Source organism: Hyperolius riggenbachi, chromosome 11, assembly GCF_040937935.1.
Source record: "Hyperolius riggenbachi isolate aHypRig1 chromosome 11, aHypRig1.pri, whole genome shotgun sequence".
NCBI lineage: Eukaryota > Metazoa > Chordata > Amphibia > Anura > Hyperoliidae > Hyperolius > Hyperolius riggenbachi.
Window position 1 is genome coordinate 190,358,502 of NC_090656.1, and position 27,448 is coordinate 190,385,949.

The 27,448-nt window shown below is 46.1% G+C and overlaps 1 protein-coding gene across 1 annotated transcript in view; it reads left to right on the forward strand.

The window, feature by feature from the left end:
• Window positions 1-11,795: 11,795 nt before the first annotated feature.
• LOC137538242 (transmembrane protein 272-like) overlaps window positions 11,796-27,448 on the forward strand; it is a 35,844-nt gene continuing 20,191 nt past the window's right edge. Inside the window, exons 1-6 of the mRNA XM_068260287.1 lie at window positions 11,796-11,850; window positions 11,939-12,115; window positions 17,029-17,183; window positions 19,507-19,539; window positions 22,041-22,076; window positions 24,047-24,091. Of these exons, the coding sequence (XP_068116388.1) occupies window positions 11,838-11,850; window positions 11,939-12,115; window positions 17,029-17,183; window positions 19,507-19,539; window positions 22,041-22,076; window positions 24,047-24,091 (459 nt within the window). The 5' untranslated portion in view covers window positions 11,796-11,837. The remainder of the gene's footprint in view (window positions 11,851-11,938; window positions 12,116-17,028; window positions 17,184-19,506; window positions 19,540-22,040; window positions 22,077-24,046; window positions 24,092-27,448) is intronic.

Genomic DNA, 27,448 nt, shown 5'->3' on the forward strand with positions numbered 1-27,448 from the left:
TGACGTTCGTTCCGGGTTCATTGATCTGAATAACGTTTAGCATACTAGATGCGCTGTATCATACCTTCGTCACTTCCGCATCGTTCGTTCGGAAACGATCTGATCGTTTCCCACTTTCAACACCTCTTTACTAACGACCTTTTCATTTCTCTCCTTAATTGATCGTTCGTCGTTGCTTACGAACGATCGTTATCGCATGTCTGTACGTAGCTTTAGCGCTAGTGATTTGTAAAGCTCTTGCAATGCTATAGGGAATTTTTATAAAATCACATCGCACAAGTGGAATCACACCCATAGCATTACATTAGCAAGAGCTTTTCAAATCACAAAGGGTTCTATTCACAATCATTTTCTGCATGCGCTAAACTACTTGCGGGAAATTTGCAACCAAAAGAAGACCATGCTGACATTCACAAAATTTTCTGCATGTTTTTTTTCCGCAAGCAGAAAATGTGCGGTAAAATTGCGTAAAGATGCGGAAAATTACCGTAAACGTCGGTAATTTCCACAAAAGACCCAAATTCACAATAAAATAATGCATATTATTTCTGCGTTAAGTAACGATTTTTTATCACCTACAAGTAGCAGGTGATATATTTTGCTTCCCATTGATTTCAATGAAGTCTGGAGGCTTAAGTGCTGTGTTCGCTGGACTTAGAAGATTTTGGGAGCGGCAATTTTTTTTAATGCAACTTTTTTTCTTCATGTTTATCGCAAGTTTAATGACTGTTTACGTGTGTTACCGCCCTTTTTTTTTTTTTTTCAACATACCCGCATGCGGAAAACATGTGGAAAAAGTTTGCTGAATGTGAAAAAACATTCAGAAATGACTGCTGGCGATAATTTAGCAGTAAAAAATCCTGGTACTTATACGTTAGCCGGGCGCATCCGGCAGGTGGCGCTAATTACTATTCCCCCTCCAGGCCGCCATGGATAGTAGGGAAAGATGTAACTCTGGTGGAGTTTTGTCGCCGCCTGCCGGATGCGCCCAGCTAACGGATAAGTACCAAAATCCTTTTCCGCATGCCTGATTGTGAATAGAGCCAATGGGTACTTATCCGTTAGCCGGGCGCATCCGGCAGGTGGCGCTAATTACTATTCCCCCTCCAGGCCGACATGGATAGTAGGGAAAGATGTAACTCTGGTGGAGTTTTGTCGCCACCTGCCGGATGCGCCCGGCTAACAGATAAGTACCGCCCAATGCGCTCAGAAAAGCGCTGCTAGTAGGTTCCAGGTCTTATACAGCTTGAAAAATGCATCTGCTTGGAATAATTTGCATCTCATCCCTGAACACCATTCATGGGAAAAGCTGGCAATGTTGATCGTTAAATTCATGATAGATGCAGCTGTCAGCAAGGGAGGATTCTGGGAATCTGAGACTCTGCATTTATTCTGAACAAGTGAGAGGTGCAGGTGGGTGTTTCTGGATATTTGTGTGGATCCTGTGTTATTGTTTGGAATATACACATTTTTTGTGCATACCTATAATTACCTTGTTTTACTGTTATAGAAGGATTATGGGGATAAATAAAATATGTGTGAGTCGTTGCTGTATAAGGTCTCATTTCCACTGGCAGTTGATAGGCAGTGAAACGTCTCTCAAACTTTCACAACTGCTCACTGCTGCCTGGTAACTGCTCACTGTGCACACACTTCAACTGCCAGTGGAAATTAGCCCTTTTGGCATGTTAATAATTGCAGTATGCAGAGTGGGCACTGTAGTGCAATTCAAGAGTGACCATAGTACTCACACATCAGGAAGCTGTGGCCATCATTCTGGTAAGGGTACTTCCTGCTCTAGCTTGGGAGCACACTTTGCAGAATTGTTTTTCAGGCGTGCAGTACTGAAAAATGTATGCAATTTTGCAAAGTGTGCTCCCTGCCACTGTGCCACACTGTAATGGGCAAAACCACTGTATCCAGGCAGAGGAATGGTCACTGCTGTGGTCAGCAATGGCTCTTATTGGCTAAACTGTCCATGTGCAGTTGTACAAAAGAATGGAGATGCAAGTGAGGGCAATGATGAACTTTTGAGTACTTCTGTGTTTTTTGTTTTTTTTTCCTTTGTTCTTTTATCTCAGTCCCTTATACCAGGGGTCCCCAACCTTTTTGAGCCCGGGGCCCCCTATAACGACCAAACTTTTCTCTGGGGCCCGGGGGAGGGGGGCGGGGATTTGGGGGTCGTGGTTAGTGGCGGCGGCAGTCCCCCTCCTGCCTTTTTTCTCCCGATTGTGAGTGTAGTATATACACTCGGCCCCTCAGAAAAACTGCCCAGGGACCACCAAGGGGGCCGCGGCCCCCAGGTTGGGGACCCCTGCCTTATGCTGTTCAATCTGATAGCATAATTTGGGTGCAGTTTACCCACCATGTATCTTAGACCTCTTTTCCACGGACTGTTGAGTTGTGTGCTCAGCAAGCAGTCACCAGGCAGCAGCGAGCAGTTGTGAGAGTTTGAGAGCCATTTCACTGCCTATCCATAGTCTGTGGAAAAGAATTTCCTTATGGACTTTCGCACTAGGTTACCTCAACCATACTCGCACCTGAAAGTCAGGCCCAGTGCACACCAAAAATCTCTAGCAGATCTGCAAAATGCTAGAGGTTTTTGAAGCAGATTTTAAGAGCAATTCTAGGCATGTTTAGGCCCCATTCACACTAGAGCATTTTGCTGCAATTTTGGCAAAACGCTCAAACGCTAGTGCTTTTTAAAAGTGCTAGCGTAATGAAACCCTATCGGCCCGTTCTTACTTGGCCGATTTGCGCTAATCGCCCAAAAGCGGGCAAAAATGTGAAACGCAAGCGCGTTGCCTGCGCCATTTTCAGGCGATTTCCCAGCGATCGTGGTTCAGTGCTATAGAAGCGCTAAACGCGATCGCGGCAAAATCGGCGCACTGTTCAGTGATTTTTCCACGTGAAATCGTGGAAAAATCACTCCTGCAAAACGCTGGCAAAAATTGTCGGCATTTTGAAAACGCAGGTGTGAATAGAGCCTTAGAGAGATTTTCTAAACCTGCCTAGCGGTTTTGTGTAGCAGATTTCATATATTGTTAAAGTAAAGGTGTTACTGAACAGCTACTGATGCCTGGAAAACAACTCTGATCTAGCATTTTTCAGAGTGGTTTGAGCTTTTCCTATACTTTACTTTGAGGCAGAAACGCATCTGAAAACCGCACAAATGCTGCAAAAGCCACGTTTACGGTTTGCTAAAAACCACTGGTGTGCACCATCCCATTAAGATACATTAGCCAAGCATTTTCACAGGCAGATTTGTTCGCGTTTCCATGCGGATTTTCATGCGGAATCGCTCGCAGTTTGCGCTATGCGATTTTAACCATGTCAATGCCGGCAAGCATTGACATGGGTTTTTCAGCGGAATCGCACGTGGAAACGCCGGGAAAACCGCAAGACTAATACGCTTGCAGTTTTCCTATTAAATTACATTACCAGTGATTCGCGTGCGGCATGCGAATTCTGACGGCTCTGCCGTGCAAATTTGTTTTCTGCACAGCAGACTGCACAGAATCCCGCGCAAGTGGAAACAGCCCCATCCACTTGTATTGGTTATGCGAATCTGCATGCAGATTCGCTCTAGTGGAAATGGGCCCTGAGTCTTTCTAAACAATCTATTTAATTGCCACAGCTTAGAAGAACTTCGAGAAATGTTACACATACAGGATTTCTGATGTGAAATATATCTGAAAGCTGGTACCCAAGGGGTTAAAAAAACACAGCCTGGGTATTCTGGGAATCTGGAATGCCTTTTTTTGTTCTGCTCTCACTGCTGCTGCCGCCTGGGAGGTCTGCCTCCATTAACTTAGCTGTTATCCGCATGCTTATCGGAACATCCAAGGGAGCAGTATTCTCCATACTGATTCCGCCTGCTCTAATCTTTATGAATTGACATATGGTGACATGTGAAGATAATCACCGCACAAGGCGGTAATTTATCGCTCTGCTCTGGAATGTCAGCTTTTCATGCGGAAACAGCTTTTATGAATAGACATTTTGCTAAATGCTCGGTAAAGTCAGCTGTTTTCAGCACTTGGGGGAAAACAAGTTGAGGCTTCTTGCACACTACATGCAATTCAGATTTTTGGCTCCAATTAAAAAAAAAAAAAAAAAAAAGTACTGCATGCCGCTTTTTAATCGGAATAAAAAATCAGATGGTATAAAAAAAAATCTAAATCGTATGTAGTGTGCAAGACGGATCAGTGAATAATGGCGCACAGTGCCTATGCATAAAAATGGCACCGCATTAAAAAGATACGCTTATCGCTATTTATCATTAGTGCTGCATAATAGTGGCGCACAGGGAAAAAAGAAAAACGGCACACAGTAACGTTATTTATCAATAGAGCCGTTCATATGCCAAACTGCAGAGGTTTTTCAACTGCAAAACGTTGAATGGGTTTAATGTAACACTGTCAAGAGTAGGGTTAGGCACCACCAGGGGGGTGGTTAGGGTTAGGCACAACCAGCAGGGGTCTAGGGGTTAGGGATAGGTACAGAGAGGGTTCTATGTGTTAACGCTAATTTTCAATAAAATAAACAGAGCCAAATAACGATAAGGCTTTAACGTTAAATAGCGATAAGCGACAAATGGATTAGCGGCAACACCATGCGCCATTATTCGCAGGCGCCATTTTCAGACGGATCCGTGCAAGAGGCCTAAAACTCACCTAATAGGAGTAGGGATGGTCAATGAGACATTGGCCTCAATTCACTAAAGGCAGTTCAGTAAAATACCACATTCGGTATTATACACTTTTTTTTTCCCCCAAATTCACTAGATTTTTCGCATGAGGTAGAAGTTTGGTAATTTACAGAACAAACATGCTTCATTACACTAAACCCTGCTGGTAAGTGTCACTTACCAGCTGCAGAGCAGGTCAGCCGTGAGGCAGGAAGCTGTGTGTATGCACCAGGCATTTCTGTCCAGTGCATCCCTAACATCCCTTTAGATGTGCTTCGGCCACCAGGGATAGCTCTTCTGTATAACACAGTATACAGATTTTCACATCTATAGGGATGCAGAAAAGCCTCATAAAAAGTCTCTTTCCCCTTCTCTGCTACGGCGAAGTCCCGCCTTCCAGGGTATCGGACCAAATCAGGATGAGAAGCAGGGCTGTGTGGCTCTCCGTATTGGCTGTCTGGCTCTCCCTATTGGCTGTCTGTGGAAGTTTTAACCAACACAGCAAAAAATGGGGCTTTAAATGAACAAATATTTGTCTTTTTTATTTCTTCATATCAAAAAGTCTTCATAGTTGCGGACACACAAGTAGACAAAATTTTCCAGAATTCCACATAACAACCAAACCGACTGCCTGACACGTGTTTCACGATCAAAGATCGCTTCTTCAGAGGCATACAGTATATATGTATATCAAAAGTGAGTCCAAATAGAGACCACAGATTCCAATCTGTAAAGATATGAAGAATCACACCCAGTGGACGCAGTCCTAAAGTCACCACCGTAAGCGCCAATGCATTGGCGCTTATGGTGGTGACTTTAGGACTGCGTCCACTGGGTGTGATTCTTCATATCTTTACAGATTGGAATCTGTGGTCTCTATTTGGACTCACTTTTGATATACATATATACTGTATGCCTCTGAAGAAGCGATCTTTGATCGTGAAACACGTGTCAGGCAGTCGGTTTGGTTGTTATGTGGAATTCTGGAAAATTTTGTCTACTTGTGTGTCCGCAACTATGAAGACTTTTTGATATGAAGAAATAAAAAAGACAAATATTTGTTCATTTAAAGCCCCATTTTTTGCTGTGTTGGTTAAAATTGATATTTAATTAGGGGTGGAACTGTACTGTGGAGTTTTATCTGAAACGTGTTGTCTGTGGAAGTTACCGCACACACAGAGTATGGAGAGAACAAGTTATCAGGTGGTCAGAGCTGGAGAACAATACCAAACACTTTTTTGCCTGGTTTACCAAATGCGTAAATCTTTGTGAATTGCAATTTCTTAACAATTCTTGAGGAATTTATGGCACAAGTGTGTAATTTATCTCACTTCACTTGTCTGGAATTCAAATTTTCTGCACGGCAATTGGCTTATTGAATTGGAATTTGGAAAGGTGATCAGTAAAATCAGCTGTTTTCAACACCGAATGCGGTAATGCTTAGTGAATTCAGGCCATTGTGATACTGCAACAGACTTTCACAACCTGTACTGTATAAATGTAATATATGGGGTTTGTGTGCTTTTGAATACCTCATGATATTACTTGTTTTACTTGAATCACTGTCCTCTTTCACACTCGCTGTGCGGGCTTGGTCCTGTCTTTGCTCAGACAACTTTTTACTATAACTCTATGTCCACTTGGATCAGTGGCGTAGCTAAGGAGCTGTGGGCCCCGATGCAAGTTTTACAATGTAGCCCCCCAAGCACTATGTACATAACAATTGATACAGCGCACCAAAACCTGCCAATGTCAACTACAGTGTCTGAGGTGCAAGAAGGGGATGGACCACAATTTAAAGTATCTATAGAAGTGATTATTATGAGCACAGGACCAATAGAGAGCTAATACTGTAGTTGAGGGTGGGCCCTTCGGGGCCCCGATGCGGTCGCAACCTCTGTCTGCAACCCCTCTTGCTACGCCCCTGACTTGGATAGTGGAGATTGCGCACCAGGACCCTTGCCTGCTTGTTTTGCTCGTTAGGCTTGGGGCTGGAAACCTCGGGTTGATAGGTTAGTGCTGCTGGTGGGTCTGCCAACCTGAGTTTCCAGCACAAAGCAGCGGTCGAGGGTCCTGGCTTGTAATCTCAACTATCCAAGTAGACATAGTTTTGAATAATAATTTGTTTGAGTGAAGCAAGGACCAAGCCCACAGCCCAGCAAGCAGGAAAGAGGACAGCGATTCCAGTTAAGTAGGTCATTTATTTTAACCATATTTAATTTTAATGTGTAATTTTAATGTATTTAATTCGTACTTTTAGTTCTATTGCGATTTCTGTTTTGCTGCCTCTAGGTGGTGTGTCAATACACATTTTGTTTTTCTCTTGCTTCACACAACCTGTCACACCCCCAAGCTAAAAACCACCAATGAGGAGGCAGAAAGAACAAGTAATGGCCAGCTAAGATGGCCACTGGAGACTGAATTGCTGCACTCCAGTGACTACTATCTGAGCTGATGCTGGATTATACAAATTTTGTATGCAGGCAGCTTAAGGCCTCAATTTCCAGGGCAGTTGATAAGCAGTAAAAATCTTCTCAAACTCTCACAACTGCTTGCTGCTGCCTGGTAACTGCTTGTTGAGCACATAGTTCACCGGTCCGTGGAAATGAAACCTTTAAATGGAACAAATGAATTTTACCTCAGAAGGATTTGATTTTTTGGTACTTATCCGTTAGCCGGGCGCATCCTCTAGGTGGCGACAAAACTCCACCAGAGTTACATCTTTTCCTACTATCCATGTCGGCCTGGAGGGTGAATAGTAATTAGCGCCACCTGCCGGATGCGCACGGCTAACGGATAAGTATCGATTTTTTTTTTTTTTTTTTTTTTATTCTTTTCAAACTGCATATATTTTGCATACAACATTTGCATAATGCTGCATCAACTTGAAATTACCGTATATTCCAGCGTATAAGACGACTGGGCGTATAAGACGACCCTCCCAACTTTTCCAGTTAAGATATAGAGTTTGGGATATACTCGCCGTATAAGACTACCCCTCTTCCAACGCACACCAAATTAAAATAAAAATAAAAAAATCATGTACTGGTGCTGTGTATGAACAGATACTGGTGCTGTACTGTATGTGTTACCCAGTATATAACAGTATATAGTCAATTGACTTGTTGCATTGGTCAACTCTCCTTTAGTAGACTGGTCAGCTCTCCTTGTCTACCTGTTCAGAGCGGTATGGAAGAATAGATTGCGCTCAGCAGGGAGATCTGAGAAGTGGTAACAGGATAGGGCGTATCACCCCGCATCAATGACACCCGGTGTATAAGACGACCCCCAACTTTTCAGAAGATTTTCAAGGGTTAAAAAGTAGTCTTATACGCAGGAATATACAGTATTTGCATTTCATTAACCATTCTTAAATAGGAGCCCAGGGTTCACAGGGATAGACCTGAACTACATTGTCATGTGACTTAAAATCAACTTCATCTTCAGTAATGTTAGCCTCCATTATTTTTTTCCTTCAGTGCAGGTTTCCTTTTAACTGATCAATCTACTCTTATGAACTATACATAAGACTTGCAGAAGTGTATATGTCTGTTTCAGGAAATCTGACCATGGAAAGAGCATCCAACCGTTCAGGTGAACCTGATACTAAGAAAAGAGCACTAAGTATTGGTGAGTTTGGATAAATAAATATTCTGTTGGAGCTATTAGCACTGTTAAGCGGGCTACACACCCTACAATCTTGATTGTACAATGAACTTACCACGTCTACTTAAATAAGAGCCACCTGAATGGAATATTTTGAACAGGCTGATTAGGCAAGCTTTTTTTTTATTCCACTAAAAAAAACCTTATTAAAAGAAGCAGAATATTCTACGAGAACAGAGAAGTCCTGAATTAGTAAACACAATACATCTGAAATGGGAATAGCTCAGAAAAAGGAAAAAGAAAAACGCCAATAAATGATCGAAGCTGTTAACACAGGTGGAGTAGCAATGAAACAGATTGATCCATAATGCATAACCGATGACATGTAACTGTTGAGTCCAGCCAACTAATCCAGGTTTTTTTCTCAAACTTATGCGGGACCCCCCTGTGCATATAAACAACTTTCTCCAACTTCAAGTAGGAGTTGAGCCTAAGGGGATCTGTGTACCACAAGCTGCATAGTGTCATCTATTAGCAAAGGGCTGAGGAGTCCTAGAATGCAATAAATCAGGATTCAGAAATATTAACTTGGAAAATGGTTACTGATAATCAGGCCCGGATTCACCTCACAGGAGCCTATTGGCACAGATGTCCTGGCACCCTAGACCTCGCCCTCCATGAACCTACAAACCCCCAACAAACTGTATCACAAGTGTATTGGCTGTCCCAGCTGTTACCTCTCCCTTACTTCCCTTGCCCATCATAGGTAGCTGCAGGTGCCCCATAGTATTAGGTAACCGGAAGTACCCTTAATATTGAGTAAATGGGTTCTCTTGCCCATATGCTATAATTGGAGCCAGGGTTGAGGGGAGTAAGGTGAAGGTCTGTATAAACCAATTAAAATACATTCACAACTCTATTGTGCAGTGCAATAAAACCTACAGTATCTACCATTGCAGGGGAGGACTGGCCCAGGGGGACGGGGGGCAATTGCCCCCCGGGCCGCCCGAATCTTAAGTAATTAGGGCCAGCCACTGCTATATGCAGCGGCCGCAGACACACCACAGGTGACAGGTTTGCAGTGGGGATCGCAACCTCGCGCGATATTTCCCGGCAAGTTGAAGTATCCAATCAGAGAAGAGGCTGAGGCGGCCGGCCGTGGTGTGCCCTTGTGCGTGGCTGCGCCTGCGGTGGATGTGAGCGGCACAAGGACACAAATAGCTTAGGTCCTCTCCGGCCTGGTGGGTTGACCCTGCTTGACTCCGCCCCCCGCCTGGAGCCATTGCCGCCCGCAACGTGCTGCTGTGCCTGCGGTGTCATCGGAGTGAGCTGTCTCACTCTTCAGCTTTCTGTGCTGGGGGGGCTGGGGGCCTGGAGCTGTGGCTACGAGTGGCTGGCTGGCCTGGCTGGAGGAGTCGGACACAGTCCTCCCCTGTGCTGCTGTGCCTGAGGTGTCATCGGACTGAGCTGTCTCACTCTTCAGCTTTCTGTGCTGGGGGCCTGGAGCTGCGGCTACGAGTGGCTGGCTGTCCTGGCTGGAGGAGTCAGACACTCGGGGGGCTGGGAGTCGGAGATGCCACCTATAGCTGCTTGCTGCTGTGGAGGAGGAGGAGGTGTAGGACTAAGGAGACAGGAGGATAGAGGAGGTCGGGTCCAGGTCGCCAGAGGAGAAGGTGGTTTTTATAAATTTTGTTTCTGTACTTCTTCTCCCTTCTTGTCACTGAGTTACTCACACTTTGCTGCCTGCCTGATACTGCTGTCAAATTCAATTCTCTGCCCAGGCCAGTGCCCTCTGAGTTTTTTTTTTTGTGTGATAATCATCCCCATTCTGACCCTGGCCTGAGGGGGAACGTTTTTTCCTCTTGTGGTGTGATTGGCGGCAGGGGAGGGGGGAGGCAGGCAGTTAGGCACTGTCAAACAGGTAGTTGGAGGGGGGGGGGGGTAGGTGTCAGACAAGTAGTTTGTATGGTGGGTGGGCAGGAGTGGGGTTAGGCATCACCAGGTAGGTAGGTTTGTGTGTGTGCGTGTGTGTGTGTGTGTGTGTGGGGGGGGGTTGTTTAATGGAGTTGTCAGGCATTTTTAATGAAGTAAGTGCTACTTACCCGGGGCTTCCTCCAGCCCCACGTCCCCAGCATGTCCCTCGCCGCAGCTCTGCAGTCAGCCATTCGCTGCCGTTGCCTCCCAGTCCCCGGCGATGGCACCAGTCCGACCTGGATGTCGGCCTGTACTGCGCCTGTGCGAGCAGCACTGTCAATCACCGCCACGTGGACCGGAGTGTACTGCGCATGTGCAGTAATTCTGCGTCTGCACAGTACGCTCTGGTCCATGTGGCGGTGATTGACAGCGCCAATCGCACAGGTGCAGTCGGCCTGACGTCATCGCCGGGGGCTGGGAGGCAGCGGCAGCGAACAGCTGACTGCAGAGCTGCAGCGAGGGACATGCTGGGAGCTTGGGGCATGGACAAGCCCTGGGTAAGTAGCACTTATTTTCATAAAAAAAAAAAAAAAAGCCTGATAACTCCTTTAAGGTTAGGCATCAGACAGGTAGATTGTGCAGAGAAATGGTGTGTGGGTGTGTGTGTGTGTGTGTGTCTGTGTGTGTTATCACAATTTGAAGATTTGCACACAAGAAAGATATGGCTTTGGGCTGGGGATGCCGTGAAATGGGCCTCTAGTTTGTGTTGTCCCCCCAGGCCAAAAGGTCCCAGTCCTCCCCTGTACCATTGGCATCTATAATGGTATGCAGGGAAGAGCTCCGGATGAAATCCAAATGAGTTTCATTCAGATTTCATCCTCTAATTAGTGCAGGTGTGTGTGTGTGGTTAAACTTACCCAGCATCCGCCTCCTTTAACTGCCCCACGCTGCATTCCAAGCTACGTCGCATGACTACTAAGCTTCCTCCTTCAACTTGGAAGGAGGAAGTGTTTGTAGTCGCGTGACATGGCTTGGAATGCAGCGTGGGATGGGTTAAAGAAAAAGGATGCTGGGAAAGTTTTTAATTTTTTTTTATTTTTTATTATTGCACATAAGATACTTTCTCTCTGCTTTCTGTAGAGAGCTCAGTCAGAGACTTTCTTTTACACACACACAGAGTTAACAGATGCACTGTCCAGCTGTAACATCAGACAGCAAGCCTTAGGAGTTGAGGTTATTGGGTGTATTTTCGACATTAATGGCAACTATAGGTGGGGAAAGGGAGAGACAGATTTGTTTCAATAGAGGAAAGAAAAGACACACACACACACACACACACACACACACACCACACACACACCACACACCACACACCACACACACTTTTAACTAAAGTTAAAAAAAAATGGAATAGAGGTGTAGATATATCTCTGAGGTCTAGTGAACATCTTTATCCCCTTACTTGCTGCAATGAGATACACAAATATGAAAATGGCTCCTTGTTCCACTCCTCACAATCTCAATTCGTCTAATTCCCCATTTCTGAGTATGCCATCTTTCACAAGGTTATTGTATTTCAGGTTTATACGTACTTGGTATACTGTTTTGGGCAGCAGTAAGCTCCACCATGACTGTAATAGGTAAGTCATTTTTTGTCTTTACTGCTGACTAGATAGTTCTCTGGTTTGACCTTTTTTTTATTATACATTGTTTTGTGTACACACACAGGTACTCTATACATTGACAAATGCCCAACAGAGCCCAGAATTCCTCTTTACCTTCTAGTGGCGGGTGCGGTCTATGGGTTTGGGCTTCTCCTCCTGCCTCTGAGGTTTCTTTCCGTGAAACTAACATTCTGCTTGGAGATGATTCTCTGTCTCTTTTCATTTTGTTGGTTTACTGCAGGTAAGAGGAATGTAGTTATTCTGAGTACTCTAAATGGTATACATGTTCTCTGACCTATTCATGTGGTGTGACCTGTATTGAGCAAGAACAGAGTTTTATCATCTGCAGCACAGGTGTCAAATTCAAGGCCCTTGGGGCGAATGCGGCCCTCCTCGCCATTTTATGTGGCACTCGAGCTTCCAAATCCAATGTGCGTGTAAGCAGTAAAAGAAGCACACTGCCTACCTGTCCGAAGGAACACTCTGGTACAGGGGCGTAACTAGAAATCACTGGGCCCCCCTGCGAAAATTTGGATGGGGGCCCCCCCCATAGGTGCCAAATAATCATAATGGGGCAGGGTTTCACTATAAAGTAATTGTAATGGGGCAGCGTTTTACCATAAAATAATCCTAATGCAGCAATGTTTACCAGAAAGTAATCGTAAAGTGGGCAGCATTTCATCGGAAAATAATCATAATGTGGGCAGCAGTCACCAGAAAATCGTAATGTGGGCAGCAGTGACCAGAAAATAATCGCAATGTGGGCAGCAGTGACCAGAATAAAACCTGTGAAAAAAAAAATTCACTCACCTGGCAGAAGTCTCCTCTCCCGACCTCCGGCACGCAGCTCCCCGACGATCCTCCAGCAGCACATCTCCCACACTGACAGGCAGAGTGCAGGGCTATGGCAAGATGGCGCCCGAAGCCCTGTACTGGAGACACAAATAGTCAGCCATCCTGCTGCAGCCCTGCTCTGCCTCCCGCGAGACTGTGGGCTGCGGGGAATGAACTGGCCTATGAACTATTAGTTACGCCAGTGTGTTTTTGATTGAAACATTTTCAGTTTGAGCCAGATTGCAGCAATAACCCACAGGACACCCCCAAAGAAATTAGCATGGGGCCGCTCCTTGGATCCAACCCCCTATCCCCGCCCCCTCCTTGGGTAACTGGTAAATCACGCACACAACTTCTCGCCCCCTCCCCCGACACCATCTCCCCACATAGCAGGATAGTGTTGCAGTGTAATGTTTACCAGCTCCACTGATTCGTTGTCTCTTCCATTCTTCTTGGCAGTTGCACGCTCTATGCGTAGGGTGGCCTTACATCAGGTGACTTGGCAGCCAATCCGACCATCCGATTCGATTGTTATAATTGAATCAGATGAAAATTGGTGCCACCAAGTGCATGCCCAAAATTCGGTCCCAAAATTGGTCGCATAGTCTGTGGTTCCTAGTAAGATGTGCGCTTACGTCAGACGTTATACACGCTGCCACGTTACTAGGCAACCATGTGGCATGTATAATGAGCAGAGTGTGACAGGAGACTAGTGGAGGGGGCGGATAGGTAATGTATACCTTGCACTAGGCACGGGGGACATTTTTCATTTAGGGGGCACAGCATCAGGGCAACGAGGCGGACGGATACGGCTGATTCCCACAAGGCCGATTCCCGAGAGATTTCATGCTTAAATTGATTGGGAATCAGCCTGTGGTGTATGGGCAGCTGACAGATCTCTCTCATCAGATTCGATTAGAGAGAGATTTGTCTCTTGGTTGAATCTGCCCATACATCACTAGATGTATGGCTACCTGTACTCGCCTCCATCTTCTGATGACCTATCTCAGAAGCCAGAGATATACAGCATAGAGCGGAAGATAAGAGGAAACCTGAAGTGGGTAAATATTAAAGCACTCTGAGCTGGATGAAAACCTGAGGGCTTTAACTTCCTGGGGCTTCTTTCAGCCTCCTGTAGACATCAGGACCACCCCCAGTGTCCTCTTAGTCCTCTCTGTTCTCCTACTGTCAGCTCTGAAACTCCTGCTTTGTGGAATTCCACTACACATGTGCGATTCATTCTTTTGAGAAATGCACATTGGCAGATCTTTGATTGTGGAGCACGCTTGCATGGCATGACTTGGGGTTCAGTCCCAGGAATTTCATAGCTGACATCTGAAGAACAGAGGGGACCTAGAGAATGCTGAGGGACCTGGTGGACTATGGGGGCTGGAAGAAACCTGAAGTAAGTTAAAATACCCAGTTTTACATCTGGTTCGGGTGTGCTTTAAACTACTCCACTGCACTACTCCGCAGAAAGGGAGGAGCAGGCCCCCATTGTCACTATAGTTACGTCTCCTAGTTTGAGACTGTTCCAGTGGCGGAACGATAGGGGTTGCAGCCGCTGCGGGGGCCTGGGGCCGCTCAGGGCCATTTTAGGGGGCAGAAGGTCACAGCATGAGGGAAGAGCGTGGCCACACATTGGCGGAGAGTACCCCCACCCCTCACCTCGGGCTCTCCCCTCAGTGCTCCCTATCAGCATCAATCAGTGACAACAGACGTCGGGCAGGAACACATACCTTCATGCGTTCCACGCGCTGGAGGTTCAGCTCTCTAAGTGTTTGACGCTACTTCATGTTTAAACAGGAAGTAGCATGAGGCACTTAGAGATGGGACCTCTGCAGTGGATGGAGGTAGTTGTTCCTCCTGCCACTGATTGATGCTGGAGGGGAGAGCTGAGGGGAGAGCCTGAGGTGAGGGAGGGACTGTCCCCCCTCCCCGCCGATGTGTGGCCACGCTGTGACCTTCTGCCCCCTCAAAATGGCCCTGAGCTGGCCCGGGGGGGGGGGGGGTGGATTTTTGCATTGGGGCCTGGTGATTTCTAGTTACGTCCCTGCACTGTTCAATAAATGCTAAATCTTAATAAACATTTTGGCTTGCAACATAGGCTGTTTTAGATATTGCCCCTTACGTGACGTGAGTTTGACACACCCCTGATCTAAAGAGATGAAAGACCATTGGACGCATGTAAGCTAACAAAGCAATACATTTTAGATGTGACTTAAAGGACAACTGGAAAAAAAACTCATTGATTAAAATATTGAATATTTTACAATTGGAGAAGTGCAAAACTTTAGGAAATTCTTTTTGTGAGTATGGGTTAACCTTTTATTTTTCACTTTTGTTAATCATTACAATCTGGCAGACCATCATAGGGATCCTAGCCCTTGTTGAGATCCGTAAGCTGCCTCCTTTACTAGAAATGGAAAATTGAATTTTTGCAGGTGGGGCTGAGAGGCTTGCAATACTAATGTATATAATGCTTCGTGTTGGATTATGTAAATTTGTATGCAAATGTATACAGCTGGTCAAATCAATTTAAACATCATTGGGAATTGCTTGGTCCATTTTTAAGCTGCATATATTTGCATACACATTTACATAATCCTGCATGAACTCAGACATTTTTGCATCTCGTTAATCATTCCTATATACAGTAATGCTAATAAAATACTAATGTAAAGCAAGCCCCAGCAAAGCAACTTTAAAAGTGATGCCAGGGCTCCACATTGTTCCCTTAACAGACCAATGGGAATTCCCATTGGTCTGTTAAGGAACCGAATGGGAGCCCAGGTGGAACGTTTAAAGATACACTTTTTTTTTTTTCCCAGGGCTTGCTATTCATTTAGTATAAAGACTTTATTGAAGTTTCTCTTGGTTCAGAGGAGTTGGAAAAAAAAGGGAAGTCAATTTAAAGTGTACTGGAGGTGAACCTTGGGTTAAAAGTTATATAACTTGCCTAAGAAGAGAGAAGTATCTGGATCCTATCCTAGGCTATCACTATCCCCATTGCAGAGCACAGATTCCCCAAAGGTATCTGACAAGAGCGGACAGCGTCGGATGCCTCCTATAGGATCCAAAGGCTTCCCTTTCCTTAGATATTTGCTTTTTTTTACCCAAGGTTTAACTCGGGGTTGCTTATAAAGTAAACCTGAGATGGAGGGGACAACAGGAATTCTACTTATGTCAGAAGAAAACTTCCTCTGTAGTCCAGAGCTGCTGCCAGTGGCACAGAGGCTGAGTGATGCTGCTGCCTGCAGCACCATACATTTGTATGCATCTGAGGGAGGAGTGTAGTCTGGGGCCATGTGTGTCCATTGGAGGGAGAGAGGAGCAGATCCCAGAGGCATGTGTGCCCATCAGAGGGAGGGAGAAGCACAGCCTGGGGCCATGTGTGCCCATCAGAGGGAGAGAGGAGTACAGCCTGGGGCCATGTGTGCCCATCAGAGGGAGGGAGGAGCACAGCCTGGGGCCATGTGTGCCCATCAGAGGGAGGGAGGAGCACAGCCTGGGGCCATGTGTGCCCATCAGAGGGAGGGAGGAGCACAGCCTGGGGCCATGTGTGCCCATCAGAGGGAGGGAGGAGCACAGCCTGGGGCCATGTGTGCCCATCAGAGGGAGGGAGGAGCACAGCCTGGGGCCATGTGTGCCCATCGGAGGGAGGAGCACAGCCTGGGGCCATGTGTGCCCATCGGAGGGAGTAGCACAGCCTGGGGCCATGTATGCCCATCGGAGGGAGCAGCACAGCTTTGGGCCATGTGTGCCCATCGGAGGGAGCAGCACAGCCTGGGGCCATGTGTGCCCATCGGAGGGAGTAGCACAGCCTGGGGCCATGTGTGCCCATCGGAGGGAGTAGCACAGCCTGGGGCCATGTGTGCCCATCGGAGGGAGCAGCACAGCCTGGGGCAATGTGTGCCCATCAGAGGGAGGGAGGAGCACAGCCTGGGGCCATGTGTGCCCATCAGAGGGAAGGAGGAGCACAGCCTGGGGCCATGTGTGCCCATCAGAGGGAGGGAGGAGTACAGCCTGGGGCCATGTGTGCCCATCAGAGGGAGGGAGGAGCACAGCCTGGGGCCATGTGTGCCCATCAGAGGGAAGGATAGGGGAACGGGACCTGGGGCTACGTGTGTCCATCGGAGGGAGGAGTGGAAGCGAGCCTGGGGCTATGTGTGGCAAACAGAGGGAGGGAGAAGTAGTCTGGGACCCACATGTGTCCATCAAAGGGAGGGAGGCGCTGAGCCTGGGGCCCATGTGTGTAATTGATTTGAATTGTAATGGCCAGTTTCGTTTATAATTATGGAAAAAACATGTTTGTTGCAGGGATAATGTGGGTATTCAGCATCTACCAGAAAGATCCAAGAGACTGTGATGAAATAGTTTACAAATTCACATTTGGAATCCTGCTATTTGAATATATCTTCTTAGCTTTTATTCCTGCCATTGTTTGCCTTTGCTCGTGTTGCATAAGCTTCTTGGTAAGTGTTTTTTATGTCCATATAACATGGCTTTAGCTGTATGCTGTCTATTTCGTCATCTTTCCACCTTTATTGCTCTTTGGGCCCGATCCAATTCACTTTTTCTCCTTACTTTTCTCCGAGGAGATAATTTTCCTCTTCTGTTGTTTAAAATAACTTTTCAGCACTTTACAATTGAAAAAGTATTTTCTTACTTGCTGGTGGCTTGAAGAGAATCTGAAGTAAAAAATAAACTTATAAGATAATGAATTGTATGTGTAGTACAGCTAAGAAATAGAACATTAACCGGCTAAACTCTACTAATACATACAGGGTGCATTTCTCTGTTTTCCTTCTGCCCTGTGCAAGAGTACAGGTCCACTTTAAGAGGGCTATCACATGAGCAGCCTGAGACCAGGAAGTATTCAGCTGGCTTATCCATCCAGACCTCACTAAGGGCCCGTTTCCACTATCGCGAATCCGCATGCGTTGCCCGCATGCGGATTCGCACAGTCAGTACAAGTGGATGGGACTGTTTCCACTTGTGCGTTTCCCCACACGTTTTTCTGTGCAGAAAAAATCTGCAGGGTAGGGGCCTCAGAATTCGCCTGCGTGTGGAATGCAGGCGAATCGCACGCAATGTATTTAATAGGGAAATCGCATGCGTTTTCCCCATGCGTTTTTTGCCGCGATTTCGCATAGGTACCCATGTTAATTCACACAGGCAGTGACATGGTTAAAATCGCATACAGCCTTACCTATGCGAAATCGCAGCAAAAAACGCATGCGGAATCGCACCCGCATGCGATTTGCCTGCGGTGATTCGCCGGCGATTTCGTAACGCTATAGTGGAAACGGGCCCTTAGTTCTACTCCTCTTATCACTGGCTTGATAGTATTGGCTGATTGTAAGCATTGTTATCTGTATTCACTGGCCTCCGCAGCATATTCAGTTTGGTGTTATGCAGGGAATACGCTGCTCGATTCTGAGCCATTAAGATGGCTCGATAGATAATTTCCGACATGTCCAATCACCGTTAGATCACTTTGCCACTCGATTCACCGTTGAAGTTAATTGAAAAAAGTTAAGAAAAACGAGCATAAGATGAGAGAATCGAGCGGTTAAAACGATCGGGCGCAGAATCGAGCGCCAGAATCGACCCGTGTATTCCCAGCATTAGGGCTGGTTCACACTTGCTCCGAAAACATATCCGTGGCTCCGCTTTTCAGCCCGGATAAAAACCGGAGCCAAGGATACCAATGTTAAAAATAGCAGCCGTCTTCACGCAACAAGAAAACAGATCCGTCTGCATTCAGGGGGATCTGTTTTAAAAACCTGAATGGGCGGTCCAGATTTGCAGCATTTTCTCAGACCGCACATGGATCCGGATACACAGAGGGGTAGTGAAGGACAATAGGGAAACGGGTCCCCCTCTACACAGGCAATTTTGGACACAGAAACAGATCTGTTTCTGTGTCACAGCCTGTGGGGGGAGAGGGGGTCGCCATACTAGAGGGGGTAGCAGCCAGGACGGGGGGGAGGGGGGGGGAGGCTGCAGTCGGCGGGGAGGGGGGGGGGGTCACCCCTTCCCTCACCTGGGTCCCCTCTCCCCCTCCAGCTACTTTGCGCAAAACCTTAAATTGTATAGTGGCAGCGAGGGTGGAGCTTACGTCTTCCTCCGCTCACAGCATCACTTCCTGGTATGCCGCCAGTATAGAGGGTGCCATTGCAAGAAGTGACGCGGCGAGCGGTGGAAGAAGGTAAGCTCCCTGCTCGCTGGCGCTATACATAAGGTTTTGCGCAAAGTAACTGGAGGAGGAGCGGGGAAGGGGGGATCTAGGTGAGGGAGGGGGGATGACACCCCTCCCCGCCGACCGCTTCCTCCCCAGTCCTGGCTGCCTGCTACCCCCTCTAGCATTGCAACTCCCTCTCCCCCCCCCCCCCCCCCACACACACAGCTGGGCGTACATTTCGTATGCTACAAAATGCATTTTCCGGAAAAATGGGGGGGGGGGGGGGCGGATCCATTTGAAACGGATCCGATCTGCAAGCGGACCAGTGTGGACTTAGCCTTACAGGAACCAGTGAATACAGATAAGGACGGCCAACATCTGTAATGAAAGGGGGAGTAAGCCCCGACTTCCTTCTTTACTATCACACAGCAGGGCACAGGGCTGTGCTCATTTCTGGCTCTGTGCTCTCTCAAGTTCCCCAGAGCTGCTCCATCCAAAGTCAACTGTAGCTGCCTTGTTTAATGCTGAGTTTAGCGCGCTTTTTATATGCAACCTCACATATGTTTTATTAATGCTAGCATAAAGTAACAGGAATGTGCTTTGTTTTTCAGTCAGCAAATCTATCATGTGCCGAGGCAAAAAAGGTACGTCGCTTTTCAGAATAATCTTAAGTACACATTTGAAATAATTATGCATTGGTATATATTTACAGTTGCATGTTGATAGCAAAAATTTAATTTAAAATTTAGCATGGTTACATTTTGCGCATTCCTGTTGACGATTTGAACCTGATCAAGTAAGAGAAACGGTAGCCGCACACTAGACGATTTTTCCCATTTGATTCTCAGCAGATTTGATAATTTTGAATTTGCCAGAAATCTATGCCCCAAGATGTATGACCAATCATAATTATGATTGCTTTGGGCTGATAATCAAAATTATTGATCTGATAGAACAATTTAATCGATCAGGGGTGGGAGGGGCAGTAGATGGATGGCCCATCGTTTTTTGTTTTGTTTTGTTTTTTGGGAAGCACGATGGCGTAGTGGTAGCGCTCTCGCCTTGCAGCGCTGGGTCCCTGGTTCGAATCTCAGCCAGGTAAACATCTGCAAGGAGTTTATGTTCCCCCCCGTGTTTGCGTGGGTTTCCTCCGGGTATTATGGTTTCCTCCCATATCCCAGAAACATACGGATAAGTTAATTGGCTTCCCCTAAATTGGCCCTAGATTACAATAAATACATGATACATACATATACATACAACTATGGTAGGGATTAGATTGTGAGCTCCTCTGAGGGACAGTTAGTGAGAAGACTATATTCTCTGTACAGCGCTGCGGAAGATGTTGGAGCTATATAAATAATAATAATAGGAAAAATAATCTTGATTAGCCATCGTATGACTTGCCGATTTGGTTGGCAGATAAGGTTATTGTTCTCCCTTTTTTTTTTTTTTTTGTCACGGTACTCACTAACGGTACATACACACATCCAATTTTGATTGGCCAATTATTGTTTATTTTTACAGTAGCAGAGCTTACCTACACAATCTGTTCATAGTATTAAAAATCTGTTGGCCCTCCTACTATATGGAAGTGGTATGACTGTCCAATCAAGGGTGGATGTGAGCACCAGGCTCTAGGGTGCGTACACATATCTAATCCGGATTGGCCAATTATTGTTCAGCTTTACCGTTTCAATGCAGCATGACAGCATACATACACAATCTGTTCATAATTTTCAAATTCAGGCCAATAACCAATCAAACAAATTAGTTGTGTGCACACTAGCTAGCCCTTGGTTGAAATAAATAAATCAGTGACCTGATATGATTGTTTTGTATATCTTTATCTAAAATTACTAACTGGTTGAATAAAAGTAACTTTAAGTCAAAATTTGCCAGGGGTATGAATAATTATGGGCAGCACTATGTATGTATATAATATATGTATATAATATATGTGTATATAATCTCCACCTACTGTGTGATATTTAGGTTTGGTTTTGAATTCCCTTTCCCTGTTTTGTTAGACTGTGATGGTCTTGCAAGAATATCAGTAGTTTCGCTTTGCACATCTTATGACAAAACCATACTGTAGTGGAGGGCTGCTCAAAACAAAATGATGACCTTTGGTAACTCCAAATATATCAAGTCGCCATCAAAGACATGTCTGCACCCTTATTAGATTCCAATGTTTTAATTATATTAGTAGCTGTTGCACAAAAAACAGTGTTTCAAGACTAGGGCTGACTTCTTCTTCAAGACATAATCCAATAATGAAATCTACAAAACAATATAAAAAGTGAATACTATTGCTTGCTTATAATTCTCACAAGCAGTACTTAAAACCATACCGTTGCTGCGTGCATAGCACTGTGCATGCTCCCAGGCCCGCAATACAAACTCTGATGGAATGTGCAAGTCCAGAAGATCAAGATAATCTTTGAGCCACTGCTAGTGACAAAGGTCTCCCTTTTGTTGTATACCATGACAGATCCTAGGAACATTGGGCCTGTGACGCAAATATGTTCCATTATATAGCTCACCTGTGTTGTAAAGAAGTCTCACTCCACATGCTGAATAGTCAGCTGTAGATGTAAGAACAGCAAATCCGGGGTTAGTTCATTTGAGCTTGAAATTTTCATCATCAATCTGTCTGTTTTGTAACTACTGGTATGAAAACATTACATGCATTTTTTTAAGCTTTATCCTGTCTTCTGTTTCTGTAAAATGGCTCAAAGATGGGTCTGCACCACTGATATGAAGTTATAACATTTTTTTGTTTTTTAATTTTAAACAAGGCTGCAATAACAGACCACGGTTTTGGAAAAAGTTGCCTTTTCTCAAATTGCAAAAATAGCCGTCACTGCTATTTTTGCAATTTGAGAAAGGGCAGCTTTGCCCGAAACAGTGGTCTGTTATTGCAGCCTTGTTTCAAATAAGCGTTCTAACGTGCTATCTGTGGTGCCGAGCCATCTGTGATATATAATACATTGTACCCCTGGAGGCACTGGGGGAGGGGTCTGGGCACACCACCTGTTTCATTGGATGCTCCTTCACCTGTTTTTGTTTGTATTATTCTGTTTCTGTAACTACAGACCAAGAATTCAGAAATTATAACATGCATTTTTTCCCCTTATTTCAGGCTGTAAATATCCCAACATGTGCCAAGACAGCAAAGGTACATCTCCTTCCTTAGAAATCTTAAATACATATTTGAATAATTATGTTTTGGTCAGGGGGCGTAACAATAGACCCTGCAAGGGATGCAGCTGCAGAGGGGCCAAGAAGCCGCAGGGGGTCTGTGCAGAAAGCGGGGGGGGGGGGGGGGGGGCAGTGACTTCTAATTACGCCCCTGGTTTTGGTATGTACATAGAGTTGCATGTTGACACCACATAATGCACATGGAACCGGAACGACATATAGTAAAATGCAGTAAGTTATTCAGAATAGCCCCAGAATAGGTAGCCAGATGTACCCGAAGGGTAGGCAGCCCCCCCCCCCCCCAGTAAAGGTAGCCAGGTGAGCCCCTGGTACAACAAAGTCACTATTATCCAGAATTCCAGAAGTCTCAACTTGTGGGGTGGGGCGGCATACAGTGCTCATTGAGTGTCCAGCAATGTCTTCTAACCTTCTGTCACTCGTAGCAGTATTCCCGGCGTTCGTTAATAGCTCCCAGTGTGTCTCATGACTTGACGAGGTGACGTGCTGGAAGTCGAGCACGGAGGATGCCAGAAAGCTGCTAGGAGCGACAGGAAGGTTAGAAGACGGCACTAGATTGTTAAGCTGTATTTTGTGCATTTTCGGCCAGTTGCTCAAGCAACTAGCCAGCACGTTTCCGGCACCATGCCATCCCTGCTGGTGACGGATACTGGGGACTCTGCTGTATTAGGCAGCCTCCCCTTCCTCCCCCCAGTTATATGCAGAGTTGCAGAGGACAGACACAGGCTGGGCACCATCTCACTGCTGAGTTTTATCCATTCTTGGATGTGACTACAGACATCCTCAAGTCAGAAAGTGCTGGTGGTGGCGGCTGATGAGGAGGGGTGGCTCCCACTGACTCTTCTAAACTTGTAGATGTCTGTACTTATGCCCAGCAATGGATTAAAGCAGCAGTGCGACAGTGCCTATCCTGAAGGAAAACAAAGGGGAACAGAAGCCACATGGGGACACAATTATTTTTTATATATATATTATAATTTTTCCCTCCGAACCTAGGTGCATCTTATAGTCTTATAAAGCCCCATTTTAGTGGAGGGTGAGGCTGGTTCTTGCCTGGAGCACAGTGAAGAGGGGGGCGCAGCCGCAGTGATGGAGTTGGGAGCCACAACCTCATTGAGACTCAGCCGTGGAGAGGGGGCCCAAGTTCTCCCTCCCCCCTCTCTCCCTGGGACCCCCCTCTGTGCTCCCCCCTCCACTGCTAATCAGGAAGTAGAGAGAGTAAGCGGCTTGGCAGACTGAGGAGACCAGTGGCAAGTGATCGTCGCTTGGAGCAGGGAGGGAAGTGAGCTGTTCCCACAAGTCTTCTGCTGTGCTTACTCTGCCGTGGAGGGGGGAGCATGTAGGGGGGCCCGGGGAGTGGGTGGCAGAACTTGGGCCCTCCTCTCTGATCGGAGTCCCAATGTGGGCAGGGCTCCCCACCCCTATACTGGTTACCTATACTGGGGTCACCTGTGCCTGGCTAACCTATACTGGGGGCACCTGTGCCTGGCTAATCTATACTTTACCTATACTGAGGGGATAAATATCACATCGCAAATAACTTTCATGAGTCCACTTTTGGGGGGGGGGGGGGGCGCAATTTTTATACCCTCGCCCTGTGTGCAATTTAGCTTAGAAACTGCCCTGGTCTTATATTCCGAACAATACGGGTATGTTATTTTGGCTACAGTTCTTATATAAAGTTTATCATATTTTTATTTCGGGAATCCTAAAAAGTTACCCCTGACACTATCGATGATCATAAGGGACACCACTGATGCCCCATTGCGGTGTGTGTGGATGACAGTGTGCCTGCTGCCTCGCCCGCAACCAATACTCTTCACAGAATGTGCAGCGAAAAGTCCAGAATGAACATGTATATCAAGGCGTTTTTCCAAATAATCTATGAACTATATACAGTAATGTGCTTTTTTCCCCGTTTCCTTTTAGACACCAAGACTTTTCAGTCCTAAGTCAGCCAATAAGTCAGCCAAGGTATGTCTCCTCCCAGAAGATTCCTAAATACCAGTTTGAAATCTATGCCAGACGGCATGACGATGGGTGTAATGCAAATGTTCAAAATTTCATAGCTCCTCTGTGTTATGCTGATTGGAGATGGCCCAAATGGTTTACCCGGCGGACAGATCCTGGTGAACTTGGGCTGTTCGCTGTTCTCATTCAACGCAAATTCTTTCGTTAAAATTTGCATTTGCATTTTTACATTCTATTCAATGGCCGTCCGCTTTAGCGGTTAATAGCAAAGTCCCCTAACATGCTAGAAACACTAAAAACACACCCCCTGGAAACCCTGTCATAAAATGCATTGCTCTTTCTTTTAATATACGTAATTTTACACTACCGTTAGGTTGATCCATTATCTGCCATTTACCACATTTAAATGTGTATATGTATATACTATTTTCTTATCGTAACTTTTAAAAATCGATTTTCTCAAACGATAAGATCTTTTTGGGAGAAAAAAGTCCTCTTGTTCCCACTGCCCTCCTTAAAGAGACCCAGAGACGATGAACATTACAAATTTATACATACCTGGGGCCTCCTCCAACTCCATAAGCCTGGATCGCTCTCACACCGCCGTCCTTCACTGCCTCTCTCCGCCGGTACCGGGTCCCGTCATTTCGGCCAGTCGACGCAAGCGCAGTGCGCTCCCTCCGTACTGCACAGGCACATGCATACAGAGCCGGAGGGAGCCCCTGTGCATGCGGAAGACTGGTCGCGTCCGGCGGAAGTGACGGGACCCGGTACCGGTGATAAAGGCAGCAGAGGACGGCGGCGTGGGAGCGATCCAGGCTTATGGGGCTGGAGGAAGCCCCAGGTATGTATAAGATACATTTTTCATTTTTAAACAGACTCCGTAACAAAAATTGCATCCTGTTTTTTTATCATCCTACAAGTTCCAAAAGCTATTCTAATGTGTTCTAGCTTACTGCAGCACTTTCCACTATCACAGTCTCTGTAATAAATCAATGTATCTTTCCCCTGTCAGACTTGTCGGCCTGTGTCTGGAAGGCTGCCAAGTTCTTCAGTGTTGTGGTTCTGCTATGAACTCCCCCTTCCAGGCCCCTCTATGCACACTGCCTGTGTATTATTTAGATTAGGGCAGCTTCTCTCTGCTCTCTTATCTTTTACAAGCTGGATAAATCGTCCTCTGAGCTGGATGGGCTTTCACATACTGAGGAATTACAGACAAGGGCAAAGCTGTTTGCAGGAAGAAAAGAGCAGCCTGAAACTTCAGTGCATGAGAACTGCAGGGGGAAAGAAACACACAAATGATCTCTTGAGATTCAAAAGGTAGGTTGATGTACAGTATGTCCACAGTATGTGTGGACATACTGTACATCAACCTACTTCCTGTTTTGGTGGCCATTTTGTTTGTTTATAAACAAACTTTTAAAAACTGTTTTTAACCACTTTTAATGCGGCGAGGAGCGGCGAAATTGTGACAGAGGGTAATAGGAGATGTCCCCTAACGCACTGGTATGTTTACTTTTGTGCGATTTTAACAATACAGATTCTCTTTAAGCTTTGTTCTTCTCTGGTTCCCTTTAACATACCCTGCAAATTTGTTGCTTCTAGCACGTACGGTGACTTTCCTATTAACCCCTAAAGTTGTCGTCATTTAAAAATAAACATTAAAAAAGCGCTTGCGCAAAATATGTATTTTTTTGTGACTATTTCGCAGTTGATTCTTCTCTGCCATGCCGCTGACCAGGTTTTAGTACACTTTTTACACTTTAACAAAAAAAAATTTGGCTTCAGAGAGGCCCTGAAAGTTTTAATGTTCGCCTGCCCAATGAAGTCTATAGAGCCCGACGCAAACATTCTGTTTGCAAATAGAGATGGCTCGAACCTCCGATTTTCGGTTCGGGAACCTCGAACGCGAACTTTCGCAAAAGTTCGGTTCCCTCAACCTTTTGCGAACCGCAATAGACTTCAATGGGGAGGCAAATTTTGAAAACTAGAAACATTTATGCTGGCCACAAAAGTGATGGAAAAGATGTTTCAATGAGTCTAACATCTGAGTTTTTGCATGGATGAGTGGGATAGACGCCAAAATCCAGGGGAAAAATCTGGATTTGACGCACAGCAGCGATTTAACCTCCCTGGCGGTATGATAAGTGCAGCTTCGCGGCCGCGGGAGGTTTTTTTTTCACTTTTTTTTTTTTAGCTTGCAGCTAGCCTAGCGCTAGCTACATGCTTCCTCCTTCCCTGCGGCGTCCCCCCGTATTTACCAAACGGCGCCGCTTGCCCATAAAGAAAATCCCGTTCTGAACGGGATTTCCTTGAGGGCTTCCACCGTCGGCATGGCGACGAACGGAGTGACGTCGCCGCCGTCGTGACGTCACAGGGAATCCCGATCCACTCCATAGCGCTCGGTATCGCGGCGGATAGCAGCGCATCGGCGGCGGGCGGCGGCGATCGCAACAAACACGCAGCTGGCAAAGTGCTAGCTGCGTGTTTAAAAAAAAAAATATGCAAATCGGCCCAGCAGGGCCTGAGGAATCCTCCACGGCGGCTTACCCCGTTCCAGCACGGGGTTACCGCTAAGGAGGTTAAGGGCAGAAATCACATTTTATTGCTAAATTGGAGGCCTAAAGTGCTTTAAAACATCTTGCATGGGTATACATCAATCAGGGAGTGTAATTAGTGTACTGCTTCACACTGACAGACCAAACTCACTGTTTAACGCATCGCAAACAGCTGTTTTTGTAGTGATGGCCGTGCTGGACTGGTGCGCGTTATGGCGAGAGTGCAGGCCATGGCGGTTTTCAAGCCCATATGGTCGGGCTGAGGTAACTGAATGACAGAACAACAGTGACTGAGTGTCCAGCTGATCAAATTTGGTCTGCCCACAATGAAGCAACGACCTTATTATCTTGGGTGTGCCCTCCCCCCCCCCCTTTCCCCGAGACACTCATATAGCCGGCTGTCATTGATGTGATACGCAAGCCCCTTCACCGCGGCAAGGTAACGATCACGAAGGGGAATTGGCACATGTACATGCCTTTTTGTTTTGTTGTTGCAGCTGCAGTGCAACCAGAAAGATTAGGCAGGCATGTACACGCACCAGAAAAAAGTTTGGTTCCCGAAAAAGTTTGCGAACCGCCTTCAATGGGAGTGCGAACTTCAAAATTTACAAAAATTTCTACTGGCTAAAAAAATGATAGATAACATGTTTCATGGGTTCTAATACCTCCACCCTCCTCCCTCCTACCTCCACCTCCCTTCACCAACACTACATGCTAGGCTGGCTTCAGCATGTAGTGTTGGTGGTGGCAAGGCCATGCCTGTCTACACATCCTTAAAGTGAACCTCCAGACTAAAAATCGA